General features: G+C 28.8%; 3 protein-coding genes across 3 annotated transcripts; 1 reads left to right on the forward strand and 2 right to left on the reverse strand.

Annotated features, from left to right (window-relative positions):
* Window positions 1–2,062: 2,062 nt before the first annotated feature.
* Window positions 2,063–3,154, reverse strand: LOC128959279 (uncharacterized oxidoreductase MT0954-like). Its single transcript, XM_054305219.1, has 3 exons — window positions 2,665–3,154; window positions 2,443–2,549; window positions 2,063–2,331 (listed from the first exon to the last, which is right to left on the reverse strand). The coding sequence occupies exons 1-3, from the start codon at window positions 3,058–3,060 to the stop codon at window positions 2,103–2,105; spliced, it is 732 nt and encodes a 243-aa protein (XP_054161194.1). The 5' UTR covers window positions 3,061–3,154; the 3' UTR covers window positions 2,063–2,102.
* A 911-nt stretch (window positions 3,155–4,065) lies between these two features.
* On the forward strand, window positions 4,066–5,859 carry LOC128959258 (cytochrome P450 9c1-like). Its single transcript, XM_054305196.1, has 4 exons — window positions 4,066–4,209; window positions 4,295–4,971; window positions 5,067–5,423; window positions 5,507–5,859. Exons 2-4 carry the CDS (start codon window positions 4,320–4,322, stop codon window positions 5,857–5,859), a joined length of 1,362 nt encoding a protein of 453 aa, XP_054161171.1. The 5' UTR covers window positions 4,066–4,209; window positions 4,295–4,319.
* A 736-nt stretch (window positions 5,860–6,595) lies between these two features.
* On the reverse strand, window positions 6,596–7,898 carry LOC128959259 (ornithine decarboxylase-like). Its single transcript, XM_054305197.1, has 2 exons — window positions 7,680–7,898; window positions 6,596–7,561 (listed from the first exon to the last, which is right to left on the reverse strand). Exons 1-2 carry the CDS (start codon window positions 7,896–7,898, stop codon window positions 6,596–6,598), a joined length of 1,185 nt encoding a protein of 394 aa, XP_054161172.1.
* Between the last annotated feature and the right edge of the window lie 5,698 nt (window positions 7,899–13,596).

The following is a 13,596-nucleotide window of genomic DNA, read 5'->3' on the forward strand; positions in this document are numbered from 1 at the left end:
TATAACATCTATAATGTAATTCATGATGCATTCCAAGTCCACCAGCCGCGACGAGTAAGTAATACACACAAAGTAATATGCATACTTTATTTCATCTTAGAAACAGTTATACGCTGTAGCACTCCAAGAGGAGATCTCTCCCAGGAGAGCTCTCTGAGGAGAACTGATTTTGATGTCTGAGAGACACCACTATTTATACTAAAGTGTACGTGAGAAATAATTAGGTCGTATTGAGTCAGCTTTAATCCCTGGGCGTAAACTATTCATTTTTCTGTATAACATTTCAATACATTATTTTAACTGTGAAATACAGAGTAAAAATAAAATAATATTTTGCTTAAAAGTAGGAGTTTACTATTCACTGTTCTGTATAACATTTCAATGCATTATTTTAACAGTGAAATACTAAATAAAAATAAAATAAAACTTTACTTAAAAGTAGGAGTTTACTATTTACTTTTCTATATAACATTTCAATGCATTTTAAGATTGAATTGTAGATTTTAGCATTAAACAAACCTTGGTTTGCAAATATAATTATTTAAATAAAAATAAAACTAAGAGTTGTGTTAAATTCACTTTAGTAAATTTAAACACAAACAAAAATCACTTTTGTATTGAAATAATTATAGCATTAAAACACCAATCAGTATAGCATTGAAATGGCAGTGACTACCTATAACAATATCAAAAAAATGTAAATGTAAATGACATTAAATATATTTTTTTAATATAATAATAAAACCTAGAATTACTATATTTTTTGTATTTATATTAGTTTATAAAAAATATCAAAACTATAGTAATAAAAAAAATTATAAGCCAGTTGAAAATGCTAGAAAGCATTTCCAGAAAAACTCAAAAAAAAAATTAAGTCATTCATTATATCAAATGAATTGACAAAAAAACATTAAACATTAAGTCTGTAAAATAACAAATATTTTAATAAATATAATGAATTGCAATTAAATGAATTAATACACATACATACATACACACACATACACACATACATACACACACATACACACATACATACATACATACATACATACACACACATACACACACACACATATACATACACACACATACATATACACACATACACACATACATACACACACATACACACACACACATACATACACACACACATACATAAACACACACACACACACACACACACACATACATACATACACACATACACACATACATACACAAACATACACACACATACACACACATACACACACACATACATACATACACACATACATACACACATACACACATACACACACACACATACATACACACACACATACATAAACACACACACACACACACACATACATACACACATACACACATACATACACAAACATACACACACACATACACACATACACACACACATACATACATACACACATACATACACACATACATACACACACACACACATACAATATCCAGGATTTATATCCCCCGTTTTTACAATGATTGCATGCACGGGGTTTTGAGAACCCTTAAACTATGTTTCTCTCTAGTATTGTTGGTTATACTGTGTATAGCACTCATAACCGCCGAGTGCAGTAGTTAGAGGAGTACCTATTAACGATAGGACAGCATTATATATGTGGACAGTTCTTCGTACACATATTATCTGTTTCCTCGCGTTAAAAATCCCAACAAACTTAGGTGGCCCGTCCGGGTATCGATCTCGGGTTGTCGTACTCGAAAGCCGACAACTTAGCCTTTCGGCCACCGAGGCCCCATACACACACACATACACACACATACACACATACATACACACACACACACACACACACACATATACATACACACACATACATATACACACATACACACATATATACACATACATACACATACATACACATACATACACATACATACACACACATATATATACACACACACACATACACACATACATACACAAACATACATACATACACACACACACACACACACAAAACATTTTACTATTGCTTTTACATTTTTAAATGACTAAGTTTTTAAACTTATTAATAAAGAAAAAATAAAATATCTGTTTTTTAATAACCAATTTATAGATATTGTTCGACAAACACGTGCGCCACGTGTTCGCCTCCAACAACCCTAACAGTTGAACCGGTAACAAAACCGGCTTTCACTGATGAGGCCAAATAACTAACCGCTGACCATATATCACCAATTTGACCGACACGACGCACTGGTAGCCGGGCAGCATAGTTGGCCAGACCATCATTGGTAATACCATAGTCTGACATGGTTTCCGTAGTAATTACGCCAACACTTGTTATATTATAAATATATATAATATATAAAAACAAAAATAATTTTATTTTTTAAAAATCTTTCCCATATCACCTTTACCACACCCCATCCCATCCCCCACATACTTACACAACAACATTGACACGTATACCATGGGAGGCCAAACCAGCCGCTGCACACTTGCTATACATTTGTAGTGCACTTTTAGCCGTAGAGTGCATTGAAACCATCGAGTGCTACAATATATATATATATATATATAAAGATATACAGATATCCAAACATACATATATATAGGAGATAATTATAAGTGTATTTAACAAATAATAATAATAATAATAACAAACATACTGTGCATATGTTAGCCGATATGTTGACAATATTACCACCAAAAATAGATTTCTCTAAATAAGGTACGGATAGCTGTGTCAGTCTGACAGTAGCCCTGAGCTCTATATCAAGTAATTGGTCTAATTTTTCAGTAAACATTGGATCCAATAGATCGCAACTGTCTGGACAGTCGGCATTGTTGATCAAAATGTCTATCTGGCCATAGGTTTCAATAGTTTTGTTCACCAGTAGCTGGCAGTCAGCTTCCAGACAAATGTTGGCCACAATTGGCAGTATTGTTGTTGTTGTCAACAGTGTGGACACTGCACGGCATTGATTGGCCACAGCTGTGACCCGATCCTGATTACGACCTGTGACTACAACACGGGCACCGCATTTGGCAAACTCTACGGCCATACCGGCGCCGATACCACTGCTCGAACCGGTAATCAATACTAATACTAATCAATACTAATAAAGTTAACAAAACTTTATAAAAATGTAATATTTTTTCTCAGTAATTTTTTTTGTTTTGTAATTTAACTAAAAATAATAATATATATTTTTTATTAAAAAAATCATGATTCATGATTTTCAATTTATGTCTTAATATATTGTAGTCACTTTAGGATTTAAAAAAATAAATAAATTAATATTATTATTGTCTATTATAATACACGTAAGCATAGTTGTAATTAGGAGTTACAAGCAAACAATAAGTTAGTATATTGTAAAAAAACAGTAATTTGTTTGTTTTTTTGGGGGGTTGGGTGGGAGAGGGGTTACCCAAACTAACTGCAATTTAAAGGGCTAGACTTGAATGGACAATAAAACACTGGTAACCTATCTGGGTATTGAACCCACCCCCACCCCCCGGTCGTATGCTAACAGGCAGTCGATTACTTACTCTCCTTAATAATTGTTTTACGTAAATATGACATTGCATAAAAATCAAAAATTATATTTAATAGCAAATATATATATGTATATGTTGAAATAATATTAGAATAATTATATTTAATATTAATTACTATAAATTAATTTTTATTAATAATTAATAGAAATAATTTAATAAAATTTATTGTTATATTGATGTGAATTGTATATTTAAAAGAAAATTGTTGTTTAAATATAAATATATATTATAAAGCATTATTTATATCTATACTTTAGTCAATAAAATATCATTATTGTTGATTAAAACTATAGACAAACTAATATTTTTTAAAATGTTACTTTTATTCATTATTAGTATTATTATTATATTAATATTGTTTCGCAGGTATGTATATACCATAATACTAAAAAATAAAGATAATGAATGTTTTTTAATTCAATATAAATATATATACATATATTCACAAATTACTAACTATATTAAAATTTTTATGAACTAAAAATAATCAATTTTTTTAGTTATCTTAACCGTAATTATAACTATTGGTCGGACAGAGGCCTAAACGGACCGAAACCCTGGATATGGTTTGGCAATACATTGGAGGAATTGTTTCGTCCGATTTCGGTCATCGATAGAGAGAGACGTCAAAAATATGGACCAACTTATGGGTGAATAAATAAAACAAGATTTTATAAAATTATTTTTAGTATTTATACTTAATTTCTTTTTACATTTACTTAAATATATTAAAAGTATTTTTGAATCAAATGAACCAATTATGATGACATCGGATCCCCAGTTAATCAAAAATATTTTGATCAAAGATTTCAATATATTTCGCAATACAAGACCAGCATTGCTAACACCCAGCGATCATCCAATCTATCGGTATGTTATCGACAATACGGGCGACGATTGTTGGCTACGAATGCGATCGGTTATTAGGACACTGTTTACCGATCAGAAACTCCGAGCAATGGCCAAAAATATTGACAACAATTTAGTAGATTTAACCAATGCATTGGACAGGCTATTGGTTGATCAGTCGACTACTGGTGTCGACATTAGACAGTTGTTTGTCAATCAGTCGATTGATTTGATGGGTTCGGTAATGTTTTCGTGGAAACCAAATTCATTCAATGAGCCTAACAATAAAATTACCCGGCTAATGAAACGTTTATTTTTTCCATCAAAATGGCGTATATTAGCCAATCTAGTACTACCAAAATTTATGCTACAAGTGCTTAATATGTCTAATATTATATCTACCGAAGCGCTCGACGTATTCGCTAAGCTAACAGTCGATGAGTATAGTAAACGTCAGACGTCTGTGAGCACCGATACCTACGAAGACTTTTTTCAATCGCTGCTCAACCGATGTCCGGAATTTATGGGCGAATCGTCGGACAATAAAACAGTCGGACAGTCGGGTATGATATTAACACTGAACACTGACCGTAAAATTAAAATTAATAACTTATTGTATAAATAAATATATAATTATTTACTAATATTTTTTATATAGAAATGTCAAAAATTGATCAAATGATGAGCAAAGATGAAGTGGTGGCCAATATGTTCTCCTTATTTCAGGGAGGGTTTGACGGCCACTCGCTATCCATGACATTCATTATCTACGAGTTGGCCATCAATCCCGAGTGTCAGCAAAAAGTCTACGAAGAAATTATGACCTGTTATCGGGATCGGGATTCCGATAACAGCAGCAATAATCGTACGACAATTGACGGCCAGTTGTTTGATTGGGAATCACTGGTCAAACTGGACTATTTGGATGCCTGTATATCGGAAGCAATGAGACTGCACGCGGCTGTCAATAGAGACGGACGGGTAGCCAATCAGGACTATACAGATGCGACAACCGGTGAGAACTATCTAAAAATTGTTAATTTTAAAAAAAACTAATAATAATAATAATTATTATAATTTTGATATAAAAATAAATAGGTGTTACCATCGAAAAGGATCAGGTAATCCAGTTTTCACGATCAGCAGTACAGCGCTCTGCAGATTACTACCCGATGCCCGACCAGTTCATACCCGACCGGTTCCTCAAACATAACAGACACCAATTGATTGACTCGGCGTATCTGCCGTTTGGTTTGGGCCGTCGTATGTGTCCCGGCTATAGATTTGGACTGATGGCCATCAAATTGACCATGGCACATTTGTTGATGCGCTACAAGTTTTTAAAGCTAAATAATAACCAAACCGTATTCAAAACCAATCCGATTGTCGAACACTATACCTATTGTCCAGAAATGTTGTTATTGAAAATTGAAAAACGGACAGTTAATTAATTTTAATAGTTATATATTTTTAGTTACTTTAATTTTTAAAATTTTTTTAAATATGTAACGTAAATATTATTTTTTTTAAAAACTATTACTGGTTTATATTTTAGTTTATATCTATAATTTTATTAATCATTTAATATTTATATTTAAGATATTGAATGAGTTTTCAATCAAATATAATATATATTAGTATATATTAAATAAACATACTAATAAATTTTAATTATTTAGCAAATGTTTATCTAAATAAATAAAAAATAAAATAAAACAAAATTTCAAGAAAATAACATATTAATTAAATATTTAATAATATTATTAATAGAAAAAAATTAATAATAATTATTAAATTATATATTTCATATCTAATTTTCTTAATTTATAAATATATATATTTTCAATAATAATAATATCATATTCTAGTATGTTTTAATAAAAATATAAAATTATATATTAACAAAATAATTATTAATTAATTTTTACAGTTTTTATATTAGTATTTATAGTAGTACTATGTATTTAGTTAATACTTTTATTTAGTTTAATAATTTTAAAAAAAATATCAAAATAAGTGTTAAAATATTTATATTTAATTAAAAAATTGTATTTTTATTTATTATTTTTAACATAATTGTAGGGACCAATTAATATTTGATTTCTATTTGACAGAATTTTGCATTTCTAAAAAAATTAGTACATTTGAATTTATGAATTGGTAAAACCCCTACAATTCTTTAATATTTTAATATATTCTACATACAGGTGCCGGCATACCATTGAAGCCAATGTTATCAAAGTTAGTACTATAAGCGCCCATATTTGCAAACATAAGCCATTCGCCTACAAACATCTCAACCAGAGGACAGTTATCTCGAATACAGTCATGACTACAACATGTCGGTCCCCATAGTATACTGTTATAGGTCTGCCTTTTTGCTATGATATCCGATGATAACAGTGGTATCGGTTCATAAACTTTACGAATATATATAGAATCTCTGAACGATCCGTAGGCGCCGTCATTCAGTGTATACATAATATGTGGCCAATTATTTTGGTCATCACTAACCTCGCGTCGGGACAACACACGGGTCAGTACAGTGAAAGCAGTTTCACAAAAGTATGTGCCCGGTTCAGCCATAACAGTCAGATTGTCATACCAGTGCCCATTATCATCATCAGCAAAATGTTTATCAATGGCCCTATTGATGGCTTCAGCCATCTGTTCAAATGATATCTCATTGTCCAAACTATGGCTCCATAGTCCAGGAAATCCACCGCCAATATCCAGTACAGTCATCTCATAGCCCAGTGCTTCGGCCATATCAAACACTTGTCGTGCACTGGCAATTGCCTGTTCATAGGAACTGGCACTTTGGACTTCGCAACCTACATGAAAGGCCACACCAATAACAGTCAAACCCATTTGTTTTGCAGCCGACAACAGATTAAACGTATCAGTCATAGAGACACCAAACTTGCGATTTAGTCGGACCTTTGAGTCGGAGTCGTCCACTTTGATACGCACCAGTAGTCTAGCCTCCGGGTGTCTGATTTGTATTTTCTTAAGCTCTTCCAGACAGTCAAATGTCATACAATCAATGTTTTCATTGCGTGAATAATCAAGCGATGCATTAGTTTTGCAAGTGTTTGCAAATATGATTGACTCGGGTTTGGCACCCAATTCAAGTACTGTTTCAATTTCGTGCTATTAGTTTAAGTGATTTATATATGAATTACAAATTACCTCAATATGTATATAATTTTTAATAAATAGAAACAATTAGGTATTCAATTATATATTTAGATTAAATAATGATCTATACCTGACTGGCACAATCAAACCCGACTCCCAGTTTATTGAGCACTTTGAGCAACGGTAGACTGGGGTTAGCTTTGACGGCATAATAGGGACTAATTCTGGGCATTAGTCGACACCATTGACTATACTTTTCGATGACATCCTCGACATTGAATATACTGTACGGCAGTTCACTATTGTTTAAATCGATATTATTTTCAATAAACTCAATGATCTTATTCATTATTATAAATATTATTATTATTATTTTATATATATACTTTCTTATAAATGTAATTTATATTATATAATTATTATTTTTTAAATATATATATAATATTTCTACAAAAATTAAATGAAATATAATATTTCTACAAAAATTTAATAAATAATTTATTATTCAAGATAGAAGTTTCATTAATTTCTTAGTCATCATAAAGTCTCGTAAATATTTTTTAACTAATGATGAAAAAAGTTGTTTTATAAAAAGGTTAAAACTTATAGTTTATATGATTGTAAAGTTAGGTGGTAGGGTTAAAGCCATTTTAATATAAATAAAGACATAGTTTTTTAATATTTTACCCATTTGTCTGGACTATAATAAAGTGGTCAAAAATTTATTTCAATTTTCTTTAAAAAAATAAAGCTATAAAGTATACTAAATAAATTTTTATTGACTTTAGTACTAATTTACTAAATATGAATAGCTGACTAAAACTAAATTTATATTTATATTATTAATAATATTATTATTAATAATATATTTAATTGATTTATTGATATTGTTTAAAAATTATATATTTTTTTATAAAAATATTACGAAAATTAAGTGAACTAATTTATTTTAAAAAATTATTTTATTAAATATTTTTTTTAAATATCTAGAAAATATTACTATCCCCTTTATTCCAACCCCCTTTTTCTTTAGAATAAAATTTTTTGCATAATCATAATATATTATTAATGTATTATTAACAATTAATTTAATTAAATTGATTTTACGTAGAAAAATGACATTGATTTTTTTGTTTTTTATTTTTTTTATTAATATCATTAACAATAACTATTAGAAGTTAGCTAACTATTCAATGAACGTTAATTATTATTATTATTATTTTCCCACAATAATTTTGTAGTTATAATTATTTTATTACAATAAGATTTTCATAATTATTATTAACTAATGTTTTCATATGTTCCTTGCTTTTCAAGTGAAAATTCCCAGGGAATCTACTAACTTATTCAACCCTAAACAAAATAGTTAATTATAATGTTTAGTAAAAAAACAAATGTTATATTAAGCTGTATATTTTTTTGATAAATAATATAACTATAAAATTATTTATTATTTTTTAAATATTTTAATCGAAAGTTTATTGGTACTAATTTTTTTATACAACTTACAAATTATATTTTCCCTTCTAAAATAATCTAGGAAAGGAGATGAATATGAAGTATTTTCCCTTAAAAAACTGGTGATATTATATTAGGGAACTTTCCTAACTTGAGTATCATTACAAACCATTATTATAATAATAATGATTATTTAGAAAATAAAAATGTATTAACATCTTACTAAGAAATACAATGACTGGTGACGTAAAACATAAAAAATTATAGTTTATTAAAAAAAACATTAGTAATATATATATTTTTTTTAATGCGTAGTTTATATGCAGATAAAAATAATTAATTTTATATATACTATTATACCCAACTATACTAGATATACATTGTATATTTAAAAAACTTTACTAAAATATTTTACTAAAATAAACAATACAAAAATAAACATAAAAAACTAACAATTTAAAATATTTCTTATAAATTAATTAGAATTTTTAATAGTTTTTATTACTTTAATACAATTTAGAAGACAAACAAATAAAAACTAATATTAAGAATATTAATATTATTATTTTTTAAAAGTTGGATCAAGTTAATTAAAAAATTTATCAGGTAAAATTTATTTTGTCTAAAGTGAAAATTAAATGTATTGAAAAAACCAGCTGAGAATTACTAGAAAACATTTCTATACGAACTCTTAATCCGAATTAAAAATTAAATTAAAATCAAATGATTGAGTATAAAAAATAAATTCAACTTTAGTCATATAGGGTATCATATGATTCAGTATAAGAAAATAAATTAAACTAGTCATGTTGTGTCAAATGACAGTATGACTTAAAAACTAAACTTTAGTCACGTGGGGTATCAAATGATTCAGTATGACAAAATAAACTAAATTGAGCATGATTTTTTTGATAACCCTAATTTAATGAAATCAGTAAATACAATAATGATGCTACTACAGCAAAAAATGATTTGCAAAATATTCAGTGTTTAATATATATTTATTAGTCTTTAAGAAACAATAAAAACCAGTGAAAATGCTCATAGAGCATTGCCAGAACAAATTTTATGGCCTTTTTAAGGCCTATAAATTTTTAATTATTACGCATTTTATTATAGAATAATAATTTAAAATTATTAGAGAGGTATCATATGATTCAGAATAAGTAAGTAAATTCAAATATAGTCATGTATGGTATCAAATGATTCAACAATGCAAAATAAACTCAACTATAGCATGTTGGGTATCAAATGATTCTGTATGATTAAATAAACTCAACTATAGTCATGTTGGTTATCAAATGATTCCGTATAAAAAAATAAACAACTATCATTATGTGAGGTATCAAATAATTCAGTATGACAAAATGAACTAAAATATAGTCATGTGTGGTATCAAATGACTCAATATGACAAAATAAACTCAACTATGTCATGAAAGGTATTAAATCTTTCAGCATGACAAATAAACTACATTTTAATTTTTATACATTTGCCGCCATTTTTTCATAAAAATCGTAATCTTTTATACCTTATTTTTTATGCTCTATACAATTCTTAACGTTAAAATTTAAATCTATTTTTTTTATTTGGAAGCCATTTTTCTATGTTCCCGAAGAGATATCAAATTTTTAATGCTTATTCCTTATACTTGTTTTTGATACTATATTCAAATCTATACTTTTACTAAATTTTACCTAATATTTTTTTACTTTGGCCGCCATTTTCTCTATGATTCCTAATTCTACATAAATTGATTAATAAATTGATATGATTCTACATTAAGAGATATTGTAGCGGACAGATATACATGACGTAACTTTTTGCAATTTAATAGTAACAATAATTATGTATTGAATTTTAAGTCATTTATAAGTTAGACGAAAATAATTTGATGATCTATAATAATAATATAGACTTTTAGCAACAACATATAAAAGTTAATCTATAAAGGCTCGCCGAGAATATTATTAAATTTAATTATAAAATTTACTATTTATATACTTCACATATAAAACGTCATTATATAATAACACTTAGTATAGCAATTAAGTTTATGTGACGTATATATTCGCTATACAATAGTAACACAAAATATAAATTTAATTTTAGTTCATTTATAGTTTAGATGAAAATGTTTTGATTATTTATAATGAAATAATCAAAACTATAAATCACAACATATAAAATTTAATTAAAAATCGGCTCGCCGGGAATTTGATTAAATTTAATTATAAAATTTACTGTGTATTTACTTCACATATAAAACCTCATTCAATTACTCTAACTATTAAGTAAATATATGACATAACTATTTGACTTCAATAGTAATACAAAACATAAATTTAATTTTATGTCATTTATAGTTTAGACGAAAATGTTTTGATGATCTATAATTATAATCTAGACTATAAATGACAACATATAAAATTTAATCTAAAATCGGCTTGCAGGGAATATGATAAAAATGAAGTATAAAATTTATAGTATTCATATGTAACGTATGCATTAGTTTTAATTACTATAATGTTTAGTGCGATTTGATTTGATTATTGATAATAATAGTTTTAACTATTATTAACAATATACCAAAATTATATCAAAATCTATATGTAAACCTTAGTTAAATATTGTATACAATCAATACTATAATGTTATTATTTAATAGTCTATTGAATAGTATGTACATTATATAAAGTATAGTAGTAAACGTAATTAGATTATGGATAAGATTAGTTTTTACCACTATAATGTTTAGTGCGGATTGATTTGATAAATGATAATAATAATTTTAACTATTATTAACAATATAGTAAAATTATATTAAAATCCATATGTTGCTTAACAATAAAATATTAATTGAAAATTTAGTATATATTAGATAAACTTTGTGTGTAACGTATACTAGTATTTAATACAATATAATAATGTTATTATGCTATGTTATACAATGTATCCTATGTCTGCTTTAATAGTAAAATAATGTGCTTTATATTCTCATAGAAATAACATTAACGGCATATTTACTATTATAAAATGTGGGTTTAGTATTCCCATATAAATAACATTATACTTACTTTAGTACAAACATATAGGTTCAGTTTACATACACATATAGTGTTAGTTATTTTAGTGACGTACTTGCGTTTCACAAAATACTATTTAATCATTGGATAAAACTTACAGGGGTAGACAAGAGTAATAACTATTTTATTTTCTATACTTTAACATTATGTAATAAATCATTTTGTATGTCTACTTGGGTATTATTAGTAAATACAGAGAGGTATTTGTCTTTAGGTGGTTGTGTGTGGTTGAGCACAAATGGGTTGAGTTTAGTATAACCAATAGTAATATAGTAGTAGTGTTAGAAAAAGTTGTTAACTAATGTGAGTGCAGAGTTGTGCTGTTTGTGCGCGCAGAAGGCAGTGACCTATGCAGCGCTTAAACTGCAAAACTCAGTCGAGTGAAACACTCGACAAGTGATCTGACTTTCAATCTGTGTGTTTGTACATCACTACTACTGTTATACATTGTAATGTATAACACATAATGTATTGTTTTAATTTACAAATGTTTTAATAAGACTTTAGTTTTGTTTTAATAATTGTCTATTGATTGGGCCTTTGGCCCCAACTATCATCTCTGTCTCTTCCTTTCACTACTGGCCTCTCTTGCCTTTCGTACAGTACTGGCGTGTTTGAGACCGCGATTTCCCGTATGGTTGGCAACACCGGCCGATTGGTACCCGCACCGCTTCATTGACTGTCATACCGTTGGTGGCCATACCATTGATTGACAGAACATTTTTGTCATACCACTGACTGACGTACCGCTGGTGGCCATACCGTTGGCTGCTGAATCATTGACTTCCATACGATTGACTGCCATAAGATTGACTGCCATACGATTGACTGCAATACGATTGACTACCATCCATTTACGCCGTATCATTTATGCCATATTATTGACTGACTGCACCACAAAGCTCCACATCCAACTGGCTCATCAAACTAATACATGTCAGTCTAATTTAATTACTGTATTGTGTTGACACCGAGGGACCAGACGTTGTCAACATCCCATCACTACAGCGCTGTTGGCACCGTACTATTGGCACCGTACTGTTGGCACTGCACTCTTCGTTAAGCACAATTGGCCGATACAGCACCGCTCATTTCATTGGCCGTCACAGCATCTATCAATACATTGGCCGTCACAGCACCGCTTATCGTTTGGCTCATCAAAGCTTTCAATACTTAACGTCAGATCCATATCGTGGCCGTAGATGTTTTCAACATAAGTGTTGGTGACGACTCATCACTAGGACCGACAAACACTTTGGTGCCGATAACGTCGAGATCAGCACCTGACACCCTAAGCAACCCATCCAACCATTACAATATTAAAATTTTAATGATGATCGCATACACATTATTTTTGATGCTTAATCCAAATCTGAAGTCAAAATTTGCAGCTGTACGTCAAAAAATAGTAAACAAGTGACCTGAGTAGCAATGACTTTCTTGTTGTTGAAGCGAAACTGTTATCAAAAACAAAAGTTAAGCGTTGTTATTGATGAATGAGGT

Source organism: Oppia nitens, unplaced genomic scaffold (genome assembly GCF_028296485.1).
Source record: "Oppia nitens isolate AA-2021 unplaced genomic scaffold, nextdenovo-longstitch-racon4-pilon3 scaffold43_pilon_pilon_pilon, whole genome shotgun sequence".
Classification (NCBI taxonomy): Eukaryota; Metazoa; Arthropoda; class Arachnida; order Sarcoptiformes; family Oppiidae; genus Oppia; species Oppia nitens.